Source organism: Sylvia atricapilla, chromosome 16 (genome assembly GCF_009819655.1).
Source record: "Sylvia atricapilla isolate bSylAtr1 chromosome 16, bSylAtr1.pri, whole genome shotgun sequence".
Classification (NCBI taxonomy): Eukaryota; Metazoa; Chordata; class Aves; order Passeriformes; family Sylviidae; genus Sylvia; species Sylvia atricapilla.
The window spans coordinates 6894352-6916130 of record NC_089155.1 but is presented as its reverse complement, the minus strand read 5'-3'; the positions used below and the strand labels follow the sequence as shown (position 1 = coordinate 6916130).

The 21779-nt window shown below is 60.2% G+C and overlaps 3 protein-coding genes across 8 annotated transcripts; 1 reads left to right on the top strand and 2 right to left on the bottom strand.

Moving 5' to 3' along the window:
• Window positions 1–1369: 1369 nt before the first annotated feature.
• LOC136368294 (E3 ubiquitin-protein ligase RNF182-like) lies at window positions 1370–2610 on the top strand. The gene has a single exon (XM_066330428.1). It carries the CDS (start codon window positions 1370–1372, stop codon window positions 2093–2095), a length of 726 nt encoding a protein of 241 aa, XP_066186525.1. The 3' UTR covers window positions 2096–2610.
• Window positions 2611–2847: 237 nt separating this feature from the next.
• On the bottom strand, window positions 2848–5983 carry LOC136368460 (iroquois-class homeodomain protein IRX-5-like). Its single transcript, XM_066330681.1, has 2 exons — window positions 5504–5983; window positions 2848–3472 (listed from the first exon to the last, which is right to left on the bottom strand). Exons 1-2 carry the CDS (start codon window positions 5567–5569, stop codon window positions 2984–2986), a joined length of 555 nt encoding a protein of 184 aa, XP_066186778.1. The 5' UTR covers window positions 5570–5983; the 3' UTR covers window positions 2848–2983.
• Window positions 5984–6054: 71 nt separating this feature from the next.
• Window positions 6055–16062, bottom strand: ZNF335 (zinc finger protein 335). Of its 6 annotated transcripts, none has more exons than XM_066330677.1 (28): window positions 15982–16062; window positions 15399–15630; window positions 14785–15058; window positions 14325–14402; window positions 13766–14095; window positions 13495–13623; window positions 13259–13417; window positions 12891–13149; window positions 12622–12799; window positions 12429–12541; window positions 12228–12246; window positions 11904–12020; window positions 11742–11818; window positions 11502–11662; window positions 11148–11377; window positions 10964–11072; window positions 10787–10881; window positions 10398–10678; window positions 10151–10292; window positions 9691–10080; window positions 9456–9598; window positions 8665–8798; window positions 8119–8222; window positions 7918–7995; window positions 7641–7724; window positions 7417–7482; window positions 7162–7243; window positions 6055–6800 (listed from the first exon to the last, which is right to left on the bottom strand). In XM_066330677.1, exons 2-28 carry the CDS (start codon window positions 15597–15599, stop codon window positions 6682–6684), a joined length of 4152 nt encoding a protein of 1383 aa, XP_066186774.1. In that variant the 5' UTR covers window positions 15600–15630; window positions 15982–16062; the 3' UTR covers window positions 6055–6681. The 6 variants fall into 6 exon arrangements, with proteins under 6 accessions (XP_066186774.1, XP_066186776.1, XP_066186775.1 ...); XM_066330679.1 differs by having other exon boundaries at window positions 6055–6797; XM_066330678.1 differs by having other exon boundaries at window positions 10151–10289.
• Between the last annotated feature and the right edge of the window lie 5717 nt (window positions 16063–21779).

Sequence of the window (21779 nt, the reverse complement as noted above, 5' to 3'; positions counted from 1 at the left end):
TGACACTGGGGGCATTAGAAGGGCAGATAACCAGGACTAGGTCAAGCTGTGCGAGGAGCTGTGGTGTGAGGGGCAGCTGTGGGAGAGTTGGGAGCTATAGGTGGTATGGGCAGGACCGGGGGGAACGAGGCACACCAGGAGCTGGAGCCCTCGCATAAAAGCTCCACCAGGCTCTATTAAACCTGGACAATTTAAACTAAAAGGCCCTCACTACCACTGTCCCTGTGGTGAGCAGTGCTGCCACTCTTCTGCCTGGAGGGAAGGAGGAGGTCCCTGAGTGCTTTTGCTCCCCCGGGGCTGCTGGAATCACCCTGTAAGGGCAGTAGCTGGGGGTGGATTTGACTGGGCTCAGTGGGCACAACCTGCAGTGTGGGACTTGCAGGGGGCTTGGCTGTGCCCAGCCTGAACCTGTCAAGCGCTACGTCACCCGAGTGCCCCTGACTCGACTCCCCGGGGGTGCTGAACCCCGAACACCGCTACGGCAGGCCCCACGCCGGGAAGGAGCTGACCGTGAGCGGGGAGCCCTGGAGCGCCAGGAGCCGCACCAAAACCGCATCGCTCCCTGCATAGACCCCTGCGCCTACCCCTCGGCAGCCGGCGGGGCCCGGTTCTGCAAGAGGGGCTTCCGCAGGGCTCCAGCGCGGTCCGTCCGAGCTCCCCCTCCGTTCCCCGCTCCCCGTTACCGGGCCAACGCAGCGGCGCTGCCGGCGGCCTCTGCGCCGCGCTCGCCCCCGCAGCGCGGCGGGCAGCGCCCCGCGCCTCCCCCCATGGGGCTGCCGGGCCCTCGCCCGCCGCCGCGGAGCCCACCGCTGCCACCGAGCCCGCCGGCGGCGGGGACCGAGCCGCCGCCCTGTCCCCGCCGGGAGCCGCGGCGCGGAGCGCAGGTACGGGAGAGGATGCAGCGAGGGCCGGGAGCGGGGGCGGAGAGTACGGACCGAGAGCTGCTCGCCCCGGGAAAGGGATGGGGGGATCCCCGCCGCCGGCACAGCGGCCGTCCCGGCCCCGGGCCCCAGGGAGCCCGAGCGCGCCGTGAGGGCCAAAAACGCGCCCGGGAGCTGCCCTTCCGCTGGTGCCGGCCCCTGGATTTTCCCCCGCAAAGCAGGGGCCGGGATGACGGCGAGTCCCAGCGTCGGTGGCACCAGGCGGGGGTTGTGTCGGGGCCGGGGTGGGGGCTGTCGCAACCATTCTGGTCTCACTGTCCCGCTCCCCCACCGAGCCCCGGGGTCTGACCGGCACAATGGCCATGGGATGCAGCAGAGCTGGGACCCCACGCGTGGGAGGCAGCGGGCTCGGGGCCTGCTCTCAGCCCTGGCTGACAGCGGTACCCTCTCCCTGCAGCTCGGGCAGCCCCCAGAAGCCCACCAGGAGCATGGCTCAGCCAGAGAGCAAACTGGTGTCCCCGCCGGTGGCACCCTCGTCCCCGGAGCTGGAGTGCCAGATCTGCTACAGCCACTTCGACGCCCGTGTCCGCAGGCCCAAGCTGCTCTGCTGTGGCCATCGCCTCTGTGCCCGCTGCCTGCGCAGGATTGTTCCCCCGGGGGACACTTCGACCCCCCAGCTCCGCTGCCCCTTCTGCCGCCAGCACAGCCCAGTGCCAGGAGGGGATGTGCAGCAGCTGCAGGATGACGGTGAGGCACTGGCACTGCTGACAGGCCGTGAACGGGCCAAGAAAAGGGGTCCACCCCGATCTCCTGAGGTACTCCTTTGCCCCAGTGTGCTGGAGCCCACATCCAGCCCCGACTGCCTGGTTGTCACCATTCTGGAGGTACCAGAGGACGTGACACCACCAGAGAGCCTGGGCAGGCTGGAGGTGGTGCGGCTGTACCGCCCCACCAGCCTGGGTGCACTGCCCTGCCACGGCCCTGGGCAGAAGTGGCGCTCCTGGGGGTGGCAAGCCATCCCCCGCTTCATTCTGGGCTTCCTCTGCCTCCTCTACTTCAGCTCCCTGCCCTTCGGCATCTACCTCCTGCTCATCGAGCACCACAGCCTGGGCATCATCCTGGTCAGCCTCGTGCCCTCCACCCTCCTTCTCTGCATTGTCTACAGCCTCTGCCAGTGCCTGTGCCTGGAGGTCTTTGGGTTCCCCCACTCCTGACCCTACACAGCCAACCCCTGTGCCTGAGCCAGGCAGGATTTGGGTTCCTTGGGGCATTGTCCCTTGAGGTACACGTGTCCTCTGACCCACAGCATGCTCTGCCTGGACCATGGGGAGAATCTCGGCGCCTGGTGCCTTCCCATGCAGAACAGCACTGTCTTTTCCTTGTGGGTGCTCACACTGGCTGGAGTGGCTGCAGGAGCTCGTTGCAGCCTACAAGCATTTGGGCCAGACCCTCAGCTCCTTGTCGTCCTCCACAGCAGATAAAGAGCAGGAGCCAGGACACTAATCCCAGCTGAGGAAGCGCCAGTGCTGGGTGCTGAGCGCCATGGCCAGACTGGCCCCAGCACGGCTCCGTGTTGTCCACAGTGTAAATAGTTCTGTCTGTGGCACCCGCCTTCCTCATGGGGCTGCTCCCATTGCGTCTGTGTTTCTTTCTCATGTGTGAGTCTCGTGTTTGCTGACATTGTGTCCCAGAGAGGGGAGGAGTGGGGGAGTTTCTTTGGTGTGTTAAGATGTCTAACCTCCTCGGGTTTTGCTTTGTAAGGATTAATTTAATACTGCTAACCATTTTATTACCTTTATCAAGAAAGCGAAGTCTATTTTTGATCTCTGCCTTAGACCTGCCCTGCTCCACAGGGGCTGCTCACTGCAGCACTGGCAGTGAAGCTACCCACATCTCTGCTGGCACCCCTGCACCCCTGCCAGCATCCCCCACCAGCATCCCCACCACACACAGGCAACACCAGGAGACCCAAACCAGTCACATTTATTACTGTGTTGCGTCCCTCCCCACCCACATGTCCCACTCTTCTTGGCCAGGCAGTTGCTGGGTCCTATGGCTCCCTCCTGCCATGCCCTTGGGGACAGGACACGACTCTGCCAGCCCTATACCTGCTCCAGCACCACTGGCACCTCTGGGGGACACCCGTTCTTGCTGGGAGGAGGTTCCAGCATCTCTGCCACACTCCAGATCTTGGGTTTCTGGGGCTGCTTGTCCTGCCCAGGGCCTGTCCTCACCTCGGGGCCGCCCCCACACCCATCCTGCACGGGGCTGGAACCGGGAAGGGGGACAGCACCTGATGGGACCCCCTCGCCCTCGCTGTCCTCGCTGTCTGAGGCGCTGCGTGTGGCCCAGCTCGCCTTGTTCTCCTTCTTGAGGCGCCGGCGGGCATTGGCGAACCAGGTGGAGACCTGAGTGAGGCTCATCCGGCTGACCACAGCCAGCATCACCTTCTCCCCCTTGCTGGGATAGGGGTTCCTGGGGTGTCGTGCCAGCCAAGCCTTCAGTGCCCCGGTGCTCTCTCGCGTTGCCGCCGCCTTCGCCCGCCCCGGCTCTGCGGGCAGCCCCAGCGGCACCTCATAGGGTGCAGAGACCTGGAGGGGCAGAGGGATGTCAGAGTGGGACAGAGAGGCATGATGGCCAGAGGAGAGGAGCTGTGGGATGTCAGGGCTCGGCCCTTGTGTGTGGGAGAGGGCAGAGCTGTATCCTGCCCTTTGTTTTCCTCTCCCATGCTCACCTAAAGTGTCAGGTGCGGGACAGTATGGGTGTGGGGGCAGGGGAATGCCGGGGAGGGGCAGGGGCCTCGGAACAGCAGGTCTCCAGCCCCAATTCCAACCACCCCACACAGTCCCATCCCGGTCCTGGAAAGCCCCACATCCCGTTTTCCCCCCGGAGCTGCGGCGCGGCACTTACCAGGGGCGTCACGAGGCTGAGAGGGGGTGGCAGGAACCTGTACCCGGCCAAAACGGGACAGGGGCAGGAGTAGGGGCAGGGCAGTAGGGCTTGGGGTGGCCCCCGCAGCGTCCCCCAAGGCCCCCCGCAGTCCCCCAGCTCTTGTCCTGGGCTCCTCTCGCCCCGAGGTGCTGCCATACTGCAGGAGAGGAGCCGAGGAGCTGCTCCCGGGTGTTTTATAGCTGCTGGGGTCCGCAGTGACTGACAGCTGATTAGGTGGTATTAGCACCCATGAGAGCAGCAGCAGGATCTGGGGCACCTGATACCCCCCCTTCCCCAGCTACTGTTGGGCAGGGACTTGCAGGGACCGTCCTCCTCGCCTGCGGGGCACCAGCCAGAGCCCTGGTCCCTCGCAGCCCCCCAACTCTGCACAGCCTACACAACTCCCAGGGATGGGGTACAAGGGCACCCTGGGGCTGGCACATGGGACCCACTGTGAGTCCCACGGACACCCGCAGCCACAAGCACACAGCCACAAGCACACAGCCTGGCTGGGGCTTTACTGCAGTGTTGAGCTGTGTCCCATCCATGACCCCAGCCCTGACTTGGGGCTGTGGGTGGCGGAGCCCCCTCTGCTGTGGAAGGGCGGGTTTGAGGGCTAGGGGCTGCTGGAAGATCTATAGCCTGGTGGGAGGACAGCAACCCATACTGACTCATCCTGTTCCTCTGCTGGCTTGGCCCAGTCCTCAACCGAACCGCAGCACTGCCATGCCTGCCACTGGATTTCCAGCAGCAGAATGCTGAAGGGGAAGGGTCCTGCAGCCCCATGGACAGTGGGCACCTCTACAAGGCACTGGGGGTTCCTGAGGTTGGCAGAGCAGAGACAGTGGGTGGGCAGGGCAGTGGTGGGCAGCTGTGTGAGGGGCACCAAGAGCCCACGACCCTCTGAGCCACCTGCTCCTGCCACCACGCCTCCCTGCTAAGACTGGGATTATCCCACAGGTTGTATCCGTCATTAAATACCGACTAATAACGCTCTCAGGATATTAAATATGTAACAAACCCGCTTAGCGCTGGCCAGGACAGGAAGGCGAAGGTCACCGGTGCTAATGAACCCGGCCAGATCCCTGGATCCTTGCAGGCCCTGGTGACAGCAGGAGGTCCCAGGGCTGAGGTGCCAGCACCCAGAGGTCCCAAGCCCCCACACTACCCCGTAGCCAGGGCAGGAGCAGCACCTGGAGCTGCCAGCATACAGCAGCCAGAGCTCTGGTCCCATCCATCCCACAGTGAGCTGATCTTGTGCTCTCAACAGCCACAGGTATGGAAGCCTTAAGCCAGCAGGACGCTGGTGCTGCTGGCTGGGACCAGCCCTGCCCTCAGGCCCGCAGTGGCCCCATAACCTTGTCCCCACGGGACTCGTCCAACCCTAATCAGCACCATGGATCTGCTTGATTAGATAATGGGGCTGTAATCTAGGAAAGCGCCTGCGGATTGTGCACAGCACCCTGACCCTGCACAGCACAGCTGGAGAGGGAGGGCCCCAGCCAGCCGCACAGCGGGCGGACACAGCTGGACACCGACAGCCGCGGCCAGGCAGGCACAGCCACGCACCAGCACTACCGTACACAGGCAAGGCTGGTGCGAAGGCAGAGGGACACTCTCCCAGCTCTGGCCACGACAGAGCCACAGCTGGGAGAGCCACATCAGCCGAAGCCACCTCGGGCCACCCATACCTCACTGTCCTGCTGGTCAGGAGAGATGTCCCACAGCGGCCCCGGTGCCACCGCCGTACCCTGCATGAGGACTGGGAGAGCGCAGCAGAGATCACCCCGCCCCCGTAGGGCTCAGGCCGCACAGAGGCTCTCACCGAGCCACGGTGGTTCCCAGCCTTTTTCCCCTCGGTGGATAATCACTTTAATGCAGGAGCAGAGAACTAAAACTCTGCGATTAGCTGTTATAATCGCATGTAAATAGGCCCAGACAAGCCGCTCAGGAGGGCGGTGTGTGGCTCGGGACAGAGTTACACGGGATTTAGGCTGTTTACCACTCGATTAATTTCATGACTCCAGCCCCAAGCCCACCGCTGTCCCAGCTGCCCGGCTCGCTTCCCAGGAGTCAAGGTCACTCGGGCGGAAGGCAGCTGATAGCCCAGGGTGTCTGCCAGCAGCGACCAGCCCAGCGCAGTGCTGGGCTCCTGGACTCCTATGCCCCAGCTCCAAGGCCATGCTGAAGCTGGGCTGTCACATCCCTGTCCCCTGGAGCCCCAGACAGGCGCACACACAGGTAGGTCTCCATCCCTTTTTATTCATAAGCATAGTCAAAGCTTGAGAATGTCACAGCTGAACCCCTCCAACCACCAACGGACTAACAAAAGAGTCCATCCTCTTCTGAAGAAAAATAAGAGCATCTTCCTCCTCTTCCTCCTTGGGTTCCTCCAGTCCAGAGCCCTGCTGCTGCCTGCCTGCAGGCTGGAGATACCACAGGAGGGCTGGCTGCTGCCACACTAGGACCACTGGCCCCAAGGCTGCAGTAGCTGTGGCTGCACACACCTTGCCTGACACTGCACCACACAGTTGTGCCCAGCCCTACGGCTTCCCCAGAATCCTCCTGTGTTGGGCAGACACTGATCCATGGCTGCCCACACAGACCGTTTGGGAAAAGGGATTTCACACCACCGAGTGCATCAGGCAAAGAGATCGTGCACACAAGAGCTGCCCCCGTGGCCGCTGAGCAGTCTCTGAGGGGAGGTGCAGGACTCCCACGGCACAAGGCCGAGCAGCAGCGTGTCCCTGGTTGTGTCTGTGCTGCCACGGCTCAGGCGCCGTCCTTCGCAGCCCCGGCACAATAAGGCAACTGCTGGCTGGGGCGGCTGCTGCCGGTGCGCCCAGCACGGTGCGGCCCGGCCCCGGTGCTAGTCCGACAGCGTGATGACATCGTAGTGGATGCCCGGCTGCAGCTGCTGGATCTGCTCGGCCGCTGCCTCCGTGGTGAAGACGCCCTGTGCCTGGGCCATCGCTGCATCCGCCACTGCTGCAGGGGAGAGGGGTCAGTGCTGCCTCTGAGCGAGGGCAGGGGGAGCTGGGGGCTAACTCAGGGCTCCCCTCCATGTTCCACACCTCTCCTTGGGGTAGGGACATAAGGTGACCCTGCCCATGTCAGCTTCCAGCAGGGAGCCCAGCTCTGGTTAACGCTGTTCCAGAACTGACCAGGCTGGGACCAGCAAGTATCTGCCCTTGGACACCATGGCCAGCAGCAAAACAGTGATTGAGCCTCATCTTCCCAGCCCTCCCACCAAGAACTGCTGCATGACCTGCTGCCAACCCCAACAACAGGACTGGCACCCCCAAACCCTGGGAGGACTGGCCCTTCTGGCAGAGGGCCCTGCTACTACCTGAGACAGCTGAGTGTGCTGCTGCTTCCAGCTGTGCCTGGGTGACGAGCTGCTGCTCAGGTGACACGGGCATGTACTGGATCTACAGAGGGGAAAACAGGGCATCTCTGAGGGGAGGGTTCCTCCTGGAGCTGCTCCAGTCATGGTTGCTGCACTCAGGCACCAGCCCATGAGCACCCTCTATTTCACACACGCCTCTCCAACTGCAGGCTCAGACCCACCCTCCAGCTCCTGCCACCATGCTTGGCTCCTTACCTGTGACTCCGGGAGGAACTGGCCACCCTGCTCATACTGGATGTGGGTGATCTGACCGTCCTGTACCTGGGGACAAAAGTGAGATGGCAGTAGGGTCTGTGGGTGTCCAGGCCCCCAACAATGCTGTGACTCAGAGTAAGCAAGAGGGAGCAGGAGAGGGCCTAGCCTCACACAACACCCCATGAGCCCCACCCACCATGTGATGGGAATAGTCTGAAGCTCACCTGGATGTGATGTCCCTCTGGGACAACAACATACTCCTGGGGAAGCAAGTGCGGGACGCCTTCCTGGGCAATAATGTACTGAACCTGCAAACGTGGGAATTCAGAAAAAGGTCACCACTGTCCACCCCCCATCACAACAGCAGGATCTGGTCTGTCTCCACCTGGTCTGTTTCCACCACCCCAGTGCCTTCAGCTCTCCCTACAGAGCCCTGCTCTCCCCACTGCTGCCAGCTCTTCCCACTGGGCAGTCTCCCATCCTTGGGCCATGCCCCCTCACCTGGTTGTCAGCAGTCACTAAGTGCTGTACTGTCTGTCCATCAGCAGTTGTGATCTCCTGGATGTAGGCTGCCTCCTCCTGCAATGTCAGCAAGTGCCCAGTGTGGTCAGGGGGCTGGGCCTAACCACAGGCCCCCAGGAGGCCCCCACTGTGAGAAGTGGCTACACAGGACTTAAGTTGAGGCCAAGGGACCCAACTCACCTGGCTGGTGACACTCTGCTCCTGTGCAACAAGGATGTGCTCCTGCCCCAGAGCCTGCTGCAGCCGCTCAGGAGCCAGCACAGCCTGGCCAGCCTGCAGAGCCGCTGCAATAGAGAGAGAGACAGTGAGGATGCTGCTGGGGACACTGCCAGGGCTGCCAACAGCCTCGCTCCCCAGTGGCCACTGTGTGACATCTGCCCCAGAGAAAAGCACAGGGCACTCTCTGGACTCTGCTCACACAAGGTAAGAGGTAAACTACTACGGGCAGAGAACACCTTCCATGTCAGACCTTGAACTCTGCTTCCAGTGAGTGCTTCCTGAGCTGCTCCCCCATGCACTGATTTACCAGGATCTGACTGGAGGGAATACATGCCCTCTCATTCCATGCAGTTGTCCGTGCCCAGCCTCTTGGTCTGTCTCTACCAGCAATCCCAACCGCAGGACAATCCTCCTGGCCCATCAGCCCCATCTGACTCACAAGCTGGGTAAATCCCACACAGGGCTCTGGACACCCACAGGTCTACCCTGCCTGGGGACATGACTTACTGTGTAGGGTGGCCAGGGTGTCCTCGTCGCTCTTGAGGATGATGGTCTGCTGGGCAGCAGCTGGCCCTGGCCTTTTGCCCTCTGAGCTGTGCAAACGCTGTGTGTGGAACTTGAGGTGCCCATTACGGTTGAACCTATGGAGAGGCAGAGTGAGGTGGAGTGTGCCACAGACAGCACAGGATCCTGTGCTCTCTGTAAGGCCATGGGCCCAATAAGCACATCCTACAACATGACGGTGTGGCCTCTCTCAGCACGCTCCCATCAGTGCCCAAGGACTGAATCCTCCTATGCAGAGGTTCCTCGGAGACAAAGCTGTGTCACCCTGATCTTTATCAGCCTTCTGATGCTTGCATTTTTGTAGTGAAGTTTCTCATACACTTTTAAGTAACCAAAAGTAAGGTTTTAGAAACTGTTCTCCCTGTTTACATTCCTTTATAGAGGAGGGACAATTGATGGACTTCTAGTTAGACCAGTGGAGTTGGAGAGGTAGCAACCTTCATCCTCCATTCCCATGTCATTGTCCAAAATCTATAAAAACCCAAGGGAAAATAAACTGCTTCTCTTTTTGCTCTGACAACCTGACTGCTTGAGTGCTGTTCTTTCGTGTCCATCTAGCGACAAAGTTGGGTCCACCTGCAGCAGGAACTGTTCCAAGGGCACTGTCCCCTCTAATGGGCTGATCCTGGGGAAGGTTTGGGGTAGACAGCTCTGACAAGATTCTATCTCCTCATGAGCCTTGTAGAGCTCTGTAGGATCCCACAAAGCAGGATCAGCCCAGCTCCATCACTCACCTCTGCCCACAGACCTGGCAGGCGAAGGGCTTCTCATTGGTGTGGGTCAGCATGTGCCTGCGCAGGTCCTTCTTGTTCTTGGAGGCAAAGCTGCAGTGAGGGCACTTGTGTGGCCGGAGGTTGGCATGTTGAACCATGTGGCTCTGGGGCAGGAGGACAAGTGCTGGGTCAGAAATCTCTGTTTCTCCAAACCTCTTGTTCCCAGGAAACAAGTTCCTTGTGCCAGGAAACTTACCCGGACCTCTGGCCAGAGTGTGGCAGTGAAGGGACAGTCGGGACACTTGAAGGTGCTGGGCCCAATGTGGGCTCTCTTGTGACTCTCCATCTCCGCTCTCCCTGTGAACATGGCTGTGCAAATCTTGCATGAAAACTTTTTGGCCGTGGAAATCTTGCATGAGAGTTTCTTGGCTGTGGAAACCTTGCATGTGAGCTTCTTGGCCACGCCTTGGAGTGCAGGCCACTTGATCTTTGGGAATGAGACTTCCTGCCCCTCGGATGCTGGGGATAAAGACGAGTCCTTCTGGAGCTGCCTGGTGACACACTGCACCAGGGGCCACTTGATGCCGGCGGGCTGTGCCTCCTGGCCCTCCGCAGGTGAGGAAAAGGCAGCATCCCCGCTGAGGGGCTGAGAGAGAAACACCAGTCACATCTGCTCACACTGCTGCTTGGGATGGGGAGAAGGCTCAGATCCTTACCTCCACAGTCTGGAACTGGCTCCCTGGGACACTAGATGACATGATGTAGTGATTGCTATGGTCCTTCAGCGCCTCTTCTGTCATCACAGCTCCGCTCACCACAACTGTGTGGGAGGTCTCCACAGGACTCTCCTCCTCACTGCTGGAGAGCACAGGGTCAGGGAGGATCTTTCTCCTCTTCATCACTAAAGCCTCCTCACTGGAGGCTAGAAGTGCCTCCCCTCCCCACTCCTCCCATACAGCTGACCTGTACAGTGTGGCAGGAGCCTGGATCTCCTCGCTGATGGGTGCGACGATGCTGTACTCTGCTGTTCCACTGAAGGGGATGGTGATCTGCTGCAGCTCCGAGCCACTCAGGCTTGCTTCTTCATAAGCCTCCTGCACAAGTGTCTGCCCAGGCTCTGCCATATGCAGCATCACCAACTTTTGCTGCTGCTCCTTAGAGTCCACCTTTGCCTCCTCCTCCCGTGCCTGCAGCTCACAGGGGCCTGGTGTCTCCTCTGGGTCATCTGGCTTCACCACTGTCACCTGTGCAATATGTGCAATACAACAGCTCAGCCAAGGGGACAAGGGTCTGCAAGATACCCCTGCAGCAGAACAGGGCTAGCAGGCCTGGCTGCCCTTGACTCTACCCACCTGCAGTGAGCTGGTGGCCAGCTCCCGCTGGGTGCTCATGTTCAGCAGGAGATCCAGGGCTGTCTGTGTGGCCAGCTCTGCTGATCCAGCCACATCTGGGGGGTCAGATAGGAAGGGTTAGGCAACAGCTCACCCACTTCCTTCCCCATCCCACACCCTTCCTGAGTGCTCACCTACCTTGTTCATAGATGATGGTGGCCCCTTCCAGGGAACCCTGCGAGAGAACAGAGGGCTCTGCACCTGTGACAGCCTGGACCGTGTGGCAGGTCATAGGGCCAAGAGATGCCTGCATGAGAGAGAGAGCTGACAGCACAGCGGGCAGTGAGCACCGGGAAGAACTGGGGCCAGGCAAGACACTCACCGGTGGGCTGGCCTCCGGCTCAGCCGGTGCCTGCACCTGGCTGTGCTGCTGCTTCAGCTCCTCGATCTGCTGCAGGGTGAAGAAGGGGCGGCGGCGGCAGGGCGGCTCCTCGGGGTGCCTCTGTGCCCACTCCTCGAAGGAGTCGGCGTGGCGGCATTGCACGTGCAGGCGCAGGTTCTTCTTGTGCTTGGTGGTGAAGTGACAGAACTCGCAAGCAAACGGCTTCCCTCCTACAGGGCCCGGGAGGGGGAGTCAGGCAGGAGGTCCCCAGGGGATAGGACAGAGAGCAGGCAGACACTGACTGTCTCCTGGAGAAGGGGGGGTGCAGGGCATCAGTCAAACAGCTCCTCCCACCTGTATGCTTGACTGCCATGTGCGAGACCAGGAAGTCCTCCCGGAAGGTGGAATACTTGCAGACGCTGCACTTGTAGGGCTTGTCGTTCATATGTGACAGCTGGTGGTTCAGCAGGACCTTCTTGTCCTCGCAGACATAGTCACAGAACTCACACTTGAACCTGCCAGGACAAAGCCACCTGTTACACTTGCTGAGGGGGAGTGGGGGACAGGCTCTGCCCAGGCATGCTGGGCTCCTACCTGCGGTTTGCAATGGCCTGGATGTGTGTCAGCAGGTGCATCTTGAAGGTGTAACGCTTCTTAAAGGACTTCCCACACTGTGCGGAAACAAAGTGAAGCAGCACTCATCCCCTGCCCTGCCTCACCCACTGCCAGCCTCTCCCCAGGCTGTGTACCCCTCACCTTGTCACACATGTGTGGTTTCTCTGTACTGTGGGTCTTCATGTGCTGCGTAAGCCTCTTCTGCATGGGGTAGACACGGTTGCAGACAGGGCATGGGAAGGAGCTCAGCTTTGGTGGCTGGATAGAGAGCATAAAGATGAGATCACCTGGATGAGCTCACCAGTTTCTTTACCCTCTCCTCACTGGAGGACCTGGGTTGCCTTTCCTCAAGAGATCCAGAAACAATGCCCTCAATGAGGCACTGAGATTTTTGTGGAAGATGCAGATGTGCCTCTTCCCATACAAGAATACTGAGATTCAAATCAACAGAGTATTCAAACTCACCGGATCAGCTCTCTTCTTCCTGAAAAACAAGCAAGAAAAGCCCCTTGTGTCAGCCAGCCCCAAGCCTGAGCTGCCTTATACCCAGACACCAAAATTCTCCATTTCGGAAAGGGTCAGGGGATGGGGCAGACATGGCCACCCTCCCAGGACAGGAAGAACAGGGTCAGTGCTGTTCACTCCCCAGGACTGTGCTGCCCTCACCTGTCCCGGCTGTGCACTGTGGAGTGCCGAATGACATCCTTCTTGTACACGCTGGTGTAATTGCACTCCTCGCACTTGTATGGCTTGCTGCCCACATGGTTGAACATGTGCTCCTGTAAGAGACAGACCAGGGTCATGAGACCTGGGGCTGCCAGGCAGCCTGTGGGTTCGAGGCAGGGCAGATGAAGCTCACCTTGAGGGAGGACCAGCGCCGGGAGCGGTAGCTGCACTGAAGACACTTGAAGAGCTGTGGGTCATTTGCCTCGTGTGAGTTGACATGGAAGCGCAGGTCATCGTGCGTGAGGAACCGTGAGCCACAGATCCGACACAGATAGGGCCGCATCAGAGGCTTGGGGGACTTGTAGTAGTACCTGCAGAAACAGGAACAGGGCTCAGAGCTGCAGTGGCAAATGGGCTGGACCAGCCCTGGGCACAGGCCAGAGGGCCCAGCACACCCCTCACCTGCGCCCCATGTACTTGCGGTATTTCTTGCCCAGGAAGCGGCGGGAGGGCCGCCCGCGCCGACGGGGGATGACGTCTGCATCCTCAGCACCGGTGTTGGAGGAAGGGTCCTTATTCTCAGAGTCAGACTGGCTGATACCAGGCTCTGCCAGGTTCTCGCTGGTCCCATTCTCCAGGCCAGAAGAACTGGCTGCTTCCAAGTTCTGCAGCTCCTGGCTTGGTGTGCTTTGGGACGTCACCAAGGGCTCCACCTCCCCTCCTGTTCCACAGAACACAGCACAGCTCGCATTCTTGCAGTGGCCCAGGAGCTTGAGCACCACTCCCTGCTCTACCCCTTTAATGGGGCTGCTGCCTCCCACCTCCCTCACCTTCTGGCATGTCCTGAGACATATTCTCCAGACGAAGCAGCTTGCGGGGTCTCCCTGGGCGTCGGCGTGGCCTCTCCTCGCTGGACGTGGGGACAGTGCGGCCATACTTGGGCAGCCGGCTCCGGGGTTCATCCTCAGCTGGGTTGTAGTCACTGTCCTCTGCAGGAAAGTGCCCCAAAACATCAGAGACTGGGAAAAGACTAAGCTAAGTAAGATATAGGGAGGCCAAGTCCTACCTTCAGGATCATCAATAGCACCAGCATCCATAATATCATCATCTTCTTCTGGGGCCTCCTCATCCTCAGTCTTTGGAACAGCCCCCACCTTTCGTGGTCGTCCTTTCTTCAGAGCCAGAGCTGAACCTACTGCCACAGAGAACAGGGAGAAAGCTCTAACAGACTGTGCCAGAACAGGCCCTTATGCTCCAGCTCCTCTTTTGTTTCTTCCCCAGGAGAGAGCAGAGCCTGTCTGCAGTGATATGAATTTCCCTCAGCCCTTGGCACACACCTGGCTGAAAGTGACGCTCTTTCATGTGGTTAATCAGTGTTTTCTTAGAGACACTCTTGTACTGACACATTTTGCACTTGAACTGCTGCACCACAACCACTTCCATCATCTCTTCCAGGGTCTCCATGTCTGGTTGGCCCAGCTCCTCCCCACCATCTGCCTTTTGGGGTCGGTCTGGTTGTGCAGGCAGTGCCAGCACTTCCAACCGCCTGGAAGGCTCTGAAGGGCCAGGCTGGTCAAGGCACGTGGAGGTAGGTCCATCAGCAACAGCTTCTATTGCCAAGGTATTGGCTAGAGCAGAAGTGGCCATCTGGGACACCACGGGAGCACCTGAAACCAAAATCCACTCAGCCAAGGGGTAGACTCTCACCTGCATCCAAGGCTGCACCCATACAGGGGACACAGGACTGAACACAAGCTCAGGAACAGGCTCCCAACAGGACTGTGGTACAAGCACCGTGGCTAATACAGCTGGGACACCCATTCCAGGCCACACTCCAGTGGCTCAAGGCTCAGAGGCAGAGCTGGCCAGCATGAACAGCCCAGGGAATTTCCTTACCATCATCAGGGCCTTGCAGAATGAGGTACTGCGTGGTCTCTGCCCTTCCATCCTCTGCACTGGTAACGGCGATGCAGCCTGGCAGGGAGAGGAGAGCAGAGTGGTGACTGGCAGATCCAGGGGCTGTAGAGTCACTGGGGCTCCCTGGGGCTCTCTCAGTTCAGACAGAAGCCAGAAGGTGTGAGGGTCTGGCTCTGGGAATGGAGCCTGCCCTGGGCTGAAGGAGCTGCTGGACAAAAGGAAAGCTGTCCAGCAACCTGAGCTCCTCACCAAATCCTCCTGTCACTATAACAAGGTGAGAAGAGAAAACCCTGCTGACTAGTTAGACTCAATGACCTTGGAGGTTTCTTCCAGCCTTAATGATTCCATGTCCATACTTCCCCCACCTCCTGAGGTCTGGTGCAGTGGCAGCTTCCTCCCCAGCTCACCAAGCCATCTCCACATGGGAGCATACACTCACTCTGGATGATGTCAGGTCCTATTGTGGACTCGATGATTTTGTCAATGGCAGAACCCAGGTCTGAAGAAGTGGATGCAGTGGAGTCTGACACAGCTGTGGCTCCATCGGTGACAACACTGGAGTGGACCAGAACTTGTGGGGACTCTGACACCATGATGGACTGGCTCACAGTGGAGACACTGGAGACCAAGGTGGATTGGGCAATAGAGGATGAGTCTGGCAGGTAAATCCTTGGAACAGCATCTGTGCTGGAGCTGCCCTCCGAGACTTCCTCCTGGCAGATAAAAAGAGTCCAGATGAGCTCAGATGAGACACTTTCGCCAGCCCAAGCCCTTGGGACAACCAGCTTATGCAAATGACCCAGTGCAGCACTGCAACTTTCAGGAAAGGCATCAGAGCAAATCCTTTGGTACTGACAAAAACCTGGACCTCCAGGGCTGCTCTTGCTACCGAGGGGAGTTCTTCTCAGACTGACAAGGAGATGCTAGACCAGAGGTATAACAGTACCTGCCAAGGCCACAAAGCTCAGTCTGTCAAAAACACCTACAGAAACCGCCAGGAATCAGAACCGTGGCTGCCCTCCCTGCCACCCCATCCTTCCCATCAGCACCTACCAAGGAGGCCCCGCTGCTGTCGGAGCTCTGCCCCACGCAGGAGTCATCGGCCCGGGAGAGGAGCCCGGGCCCCGCGGCGGCATCGCTGCTGTCCGCTGACACGGCGTCCGAGCTCCCGACGCCCAGGCCGCTTTCGGTGGGCTCTTCCTGCGCCGCCTGCGGGGCCGCGTCGCTGCTGCTCTCCACCGCATTTTCCTCCATGCCAACCCTGCCGGGGCCCGCTACGCTCGACCTGCGGGAGGACCACCGCCGTCAGGGCCGCCATCCCCTTCCCGCTGTCCCCGTCCACCGCGGGGTCCAGGCTGGGCGGTCCCGGGGCCCCGGAGCCGCCGCGGGCCCATTCCCGGCGGTCCCGAGCACTCTCACGGGGGTCCCGGCGCCACCTGGCGCCCCCGGTCCCGTCATGCCCCGCGGCCCCGCCCGGCGTTCGGCCGCCATCTTGCCGCGGGGTCCCCCCCGCCGCCTCCGCGCGCGCGCACACGGCGGGGCGGCCCCGGTGCCGCCGGGGCGGGGGAGATGCCGCCACGCCGGGGCGAGGGGGTCCCGCCGCCGCCGCCGCCCACCCACCGACCCGCGCCCTCACCCGGTCCGCCGAGACCCAGCCGCGCCCCCGCCGGAGCCGGCACCACGGAGGCCGCCATGCCCCCCCGCCCTCTCGCCGCGCAGCGATATGGCGGCGCTGGCCCCGCGCCGGGACTACTTACCGCCGCCCAGCCCCTGCCCCGCCTGCAGCGCTCTCCGCGGCGGAGATGCACTCCTAGCCCCGGCCGCCGCCTTAGGCGCCTCCCGGCGCCGCCCGCTCCCCGTGGGAGGGGAGAGGCCTCGGCACCCCGCTGGGCACTACTTTCCCCGCGGAAGGGTCGGCGGTGGTGAGGCCCTGCGTCATGGCGTCAGGAAGCGGCGCCCGGGCCCTGAGCGTCGGCGTCGCGCCGGGTTGCGCTGGTCACGTGACGGAAGGCGGAAGTGGCGGCGGGACTGGGCCGGGAGCGGGGCGTGGGCGGTCGGTGCGGTCACACCGTTCTCTCTCCTTTCGTTTCTCGCCCGGCCCGGCCCGGCCCGGTCCGGTCCGATCCGACCCGACCCGACCCGACTTGGTAGCGCGTTCCCCCAGCCGAGGTCCTTACCTCGGGTGAGCCGTGCAGCCCTGGCTCTCCAGCTCGCGTTCCATAGCCCGCGGTGGGCGCTGAGACCTGCGTGCCTTGTGAGCTGGGCCCGCTCATCCCCGGAGTGATCCTCGCCGAGCCGCGGCATCTCCGCCATGGCCTTCCCTGCGGGGCCCGGGGCCTCGCCGCGTTCAGCCCCGGCGGCGGCCCAGCTTCAGGCTGCTGAGCACTTTCCGCCTCGGTCTATGGCAGGGAATGGCACCTACTGTCCGTTTGTTCCTTGATGCCAGACTTGCTTCTTTCAATGGCAGGTCTGCATCTGAACAGCAGCCACTTTCCAATGGGCTCTCGCTCACCGAATTCTGCCCTCCGGGATGGTTTTCTCCCAGAGCAGATGCCGACGGGCACTCGATTTGGTTGCAAATCGGGCTATGCCCGTGCTTGGGGTGCACAAGTCTGGGGGGCTGCTCTGCCCTCACTGAAGGCTCCCAGAGCATTGCTGGCACCTCTTGATGCCACAGCATTGCCTGTAGGGATGCGCTCAGACCTTGCTGCTGTCCCAGCTCCCTGCAGCACCGCTGATCGAGGTTCCAGATCCTCCAGCTGAGCTCAGATATGCATGGACTGGGCTTGGCCTCTGCTCCACGGTGATGGCTTTAACAAACCCTCAGGTAGCTCCTTGTTCCCACTGATATTTTCTCATGTTGCAGTGCTCTATTGAGAACGGCTCTATCCCGGTTTTTTCTCTTTTTGGAAGAAAGGTATTGTGCCTGTGCTCAGTTGAGGCTGGGCCGTGGTGGGCTGACCTTGGCTCTGGGTCCCTGTGGAAGAGACAGACGGGGAAAGGGGGGTCAGGGCTCTGCATCCCAGCCCTTTCTGTGGTCATTCAGGCCAAGCCAGCCCGCAGTGCAGGTAGGGGCAGGCAGTGCCATCGTGTCACTGGCCAGGCCGGCCGGCCCGGGGCCGATGCTGACATGGTGCCAGCTGCAGGAGGACAGACAGTGTCTCATCTGGCGCAGTCTGTGAGCATGGACGTAGCTTGCCAGAAATCCGAGCCGATAGGTGCTGGGCTGAATCAGTACTCCGCAGCGTTTGGCTGTGGTACCTCTGTGCCTCTGCTCCTGTGCGAGGCAGGCGGCGCCTGGATCCAGCCCCCACAGCCCGGGGCTCTTCCTTGGGGCTTTGTGAGTCCCTTGTGTCCTGCCCCAGGTGAGAATTCCCGGAGGCACCGTATGCCCGGCAGAGGCAGTAGAGGAGCTGCACTGCCAGCTGCTGCGTGTGCACCTTCCGGCTCTTTTTCAAGCTAATTAAATGCATCCTTGAAAGGTTTATGCCCTCATCCATCACGGGCAGACAGCAGCGGTGAGAGCCATCCCCGGGCTGGCTATGTGAGCTCTGCTGCCGCAGCGCTGCTGCCAGTGCCTCAGGGCTGAGTCCCCACATGCGCCCGGCTGCTGCCGTCACTGTCATGTCACAAACCCAGAAAGACCAAGGGCTTAAGCATTTTTTCCTCCCACTACTGCTTTTTAAAACAGCCCTGCGTAGCTCAGTGGGGGAAGTGCAGCTGGGGAGGATGGGAGGGAGGTGTTCCTGTGCCCGATGTCCCCTCTCTGTAGTTCTGTAGCTCACACCGGTATAGCCCAGCACTGCCTTTGACCGGCTCTGTCTGGGTTTGGAATGCCCTTGTGCTCCCTGTTGGGGGAAGCTCCGTGTTTCTGTTGGGGAGGGGGAGTGGTGTCAGAGGAACCCCTGGCAGAAGCTGCCTGCCAGGTAGAGGAAGGGGGATGGATTTGTGTCAGACCAGCAGGTTTCCTCTTTTTGCCTTCAGTCAGCTGCTGTGTGAGACAAGTGAAGGGTTTTCCAAATGAAAATGCAGGGCAAAACAGACTGAGCTCCAGGGGCCTGAGGGGCTCACATGAATCCTCCTGGTGCTGGCTCGGCTGATGGAAAGTTGCGTCAAGCTTCCCTGTCACCCTGCAGAGGTGCCCCATGTCCTCTGTCTCGGTGAATTGTCCCAAGCAGAGCTTTGCTGTGATGGGTAACCTGCTATTTTTAAAAATGCTGTGTGCCCCCAAGCGCGGTGAGCGGGGGATTTCCAGGGCAGGCAGAGCACAGCTCCCGTTCACAGTTCTGGAGGCACAGCTCCTTGCTGATAATTCTCTGCTGTTGTGCCTCCGAGCCTGAAATCACTTAAGAGCCAAAGAAAACACAAAGAAATCTCAGCAAGAGGCTTAAAGAGAATCCAAAAATGGCTGCAACACATGTTGGATGTGTGTCCAAATACCTTAGCGGGGGGAGCAGCAGGTTAAAGGCCTTTTGGGAACGGGCTGAGGAGACAACACAGCACTTGTGCCTGGAGGACAAAGCTCAGGCTTGGGCGGAGTATGAGGCTGGTTTTATCAGGCTGCTTGATGGGCTGCACTGACAGGCTGTCCCATGCCCAGAGACGTTTCTCTTCAGCCTGGATGCAGTGCTGGGAAGGAGCTACCATCAGACAAGCTGCTGTTCAGGCAGGGTGGGTGCTCAACGATGGGTGACCCCAGTCAGGGGCCTGTTCTTGCTGGTGCCCTCTGGCCATGCTGGGCTGCCCCATCCCCAGTACAGTTTGCTGAGCTGCTGAGTGGACTTGTCCCGCTCCCACAATTGCTCTCCCATGAGCTCATGGCCCCAGTCACTGTCCCAAAATAGGAGATGGTTGTGCTGAGCACGGTGCCCAAGGCAGAGCCTCAGCTTCCCCCCCTGCAACCCGAACCCCAGACTTCTCTGCCAGTGATTTTGTCATCCGCTCTGTTTGTTCCTCCTTGTTTTCTTTTTTCTTTTCAAAGAAAACATTGTTGCGATGTTTGTGTAGCTGCAGGGCACGAATCCACATCAAGGCTTGTATTTATATCCCACCTGGGAAGGGCAGTTGCATCAGCACATTTTGTAAAACGTTGAGCAAAGCAGCCCTTGCTGCAGGAAATGGTTTTTCTTCACACCAGATTGCCTCACCGCTCTGTGCCTTCCCAGCAATGCTGGCTCCTGGAGAAGGCTCCTGGGGCACTCCTGGGGCATAGCTCCATGCCAGGGTGGCCGTGAGAGCTGGGACAGCTTCCTGCTGGGCACAGCCTCGGCCCCTCTGCCTTGTGCCAGGGTGGTGCTTCTGTGGCAAGCAGCCTCCCTTGGTGCTGGCTGTTCCAGCTGGGATCCCCATTTCCCAGACCGCTGGCGGGAGTGGGAGTGCCATGGGATAATGCCTGTGTTCTGTGGCCGCCAAAGGTATGGCTGAACCTGTGACCTCAGCCATAATGCCACCCTTGGGCTCAGGCAGAGCACTCCTGGGACAGTGGAGGAGCCCATGGAAGTTGATGGCGAGACCACTCAAAACCTCACGCAGTCCACTTGGTAGGAGGCAGCTCGCTGGCCCTGGTGGTGCTGCTGGTGGCTGTGCCTTGGGCACGGAGGGGTTCTCCTGGTGACTCCTGGCGCCTCTTGTGCCGTCAGTGCCTGCGCTGAGCCCAAGACGGAGCGATGGTGGCGCCGAGCCATGCATTCCTTCTCTCATGTATCTTGTCCCACACCCAGGTCAGTGCCATGGCTGCCATTCCTGAAAGTTTTTGGGGCTATCAAACAGCTTTTCCAGGATGTGCTTGGAGCTGCTGGATGCAAACAGCTGGCTCCCTTGCGCCTGCCAGAACTGTTGTTGCTACTGCTGAGTGTTTTTTTTTCCCCTTCTGGAGGGATCCTGTGGCTTCCTTCCCAGACCCTGAGACCTTGGAGCTACGGTCCAAGGCCACCAGTTTCCACCCTCTCCGGTGCTGCTGATTCATCACTGCTGGTTAGTTAAAAAATGGTAATCAGCAAATTACTGAAATATAAGTAAAATAAACAAGGTGGGCAGAGAACTGTGCGTGTAGCAGGGCCCCAAAGGCCATGGATGTGCGGTGTGCTGGGCTCTGTCCGTCCCCTGCACTCATGCCCAACACAGGGCCTGTGCCTGGATGAGCACTCCCAGAGCAGGGGGTCAGTATATGGTATTGCCATGGGGCTCCCCACCTTGGCAGTCCTGCATCCCTGCCCACAACTGGTCCTGTGAGGCTGCTCTGCTCAGTCCCCCTTGCCCCAGCCCCTCAGCTGGAGGAGGTCGCTACACCCCAGGGGAGAGCAGGCAGGCTCTGGGGCTGCTCCCCACCCCGTGGGGGCATGGCAGCTCCCACAGGTCTGCTGACTCTTGCCTGGGTGCTTTTCAGCCCTTCTCCTCCCCAGACAGCCTGGCAGCTCTGTCCATCCTGGTGTTCCTTCAGCCCACGATGTGCCTTCCTCTGCACACACGATGCCCAGTTTTGAAAGGTCTCAGGTCGTGTGGCCGGGGCAGCTCCCGGCAGACAGCCAGGCTGTGTGCCATTCCTGGGCTGCCTGGGCTTTGTCCATATGCCTGTGTTGACAACTGAGCTGCTCTGAGTTAATTTGGCAGCAAGCGCTGGAACAGTTGTCAAATGTTTTACTGAAATCTGAACGTGTTGCATCTACCGCCCTTCCTTCTGCTTTGCGCAGTTTACAATTAAATACCACCAGTTTTGCCCATATTTCACCTTCCACAAACCCCCGCTCCTTATTCCCAAGCCGCTCCATTGCTGACAGCCATGGATTCCTGGCAGCACATTGTCCTCTCGCACACAGTCAGGTTCCCTGTCATTGTCACAATTTCTGCTCTTCCTGTTTTAGCAGGCAGCTGCTGTGCCCGTGTCACCGCCAGGAACAAAGTGCTGCCCACCCGTCCTGTGCCATGGTGCTGATGGCTCACTGCAGCAGCTGCGCCCCCCGGAGCTGGCAGCCACCCAGCTCTGTCCTCCCCTGCTCCCGTCCCAGCTCCTGCCTCACTCCTGTGGTGTGCAGGAGATGCTTCCATGGAGCTGATCCAGCAGGTCACCCAAGAGGGGATGCTGAGGGGATGATGGCCATGAGGCTGCCCATGGATACCCCTGCCCAAATGCTCCCCAGGTGACCTGGACCCTGTGCCCCTCTCACCTGCCTGAATACCCAGTGCTCTTGCTCCCAGCAGCTGGGAAAGTTTGGAAGAAGAAAGGTTGGTCAAAGCTGGAGGCAGAAGCAGAGGCAGGAGGAGGGTCAAGAGATGGGATGGAGTTTACAGCAAGGAAGTCCTGAAGCACAAGAGCCCTGTGATGTTAGGAGCAGGCTGCTGGCGGCCTCGGTGTGAGCTGGCCACAGTGCCAGCTGTCAGTCCCAGCACCTGGTGAATGCAGCTCTGGGTGGGATTCCTGCAGCATTCCAGTGGGAA

What these genes read in the sequence shown, in the direction of transcription:
- LOC136368294 (XM_066330428.1), top strand. Translation starts at nt 1,370, where the DNA reads ATGGCTCAGCCAGAGAGCAAACTGGTGTCCCCGCCGGTGGCACCCTCG.
- ZNF335 (XM_066330675.1), bottom strand. Translation starts at nt 15,599, where the DNA reads ATGGAGGAAAATGCGGTGGAGAGCAGCAGCGACGCGGCCCCGCAGGCG. An exon ending in AGCCGGAGGCCAGCCCACCG is followed by an intron (nt 11,073 to 11,147) that starts GTGAGTGTCTTG and finishes TCTCTCATGCAG; the next exon opens with GCATCTCTTGGCCCTATGAC. An exon ending in TGGCCACCAGCTCACTGCAG is followed by an intron (nt 10,679 to 10,786) that starts GTGGGTAGAGTC and finishes CATATTGCACAG; the next exon opens with GTGACAGTGGTGAAGCCAGA.
- LOC136368460 (XM_066330681.1), bottom strand. Translation starts at nt 5,569, where the DNA reads ATGCAGGGTACGGCGGTGGCACCGGGGCCGCTGTGGGACATCTCTCCT. An exon ending in CTGACCAGCAGGACAGTGAG is followed by an intron (nt 3,473 to 5,503) that starts GTATGGGTGGCC and finishes CTGCCCCTCCAG; the next exon opens with GTCTCTGCACCCTATGAGGT.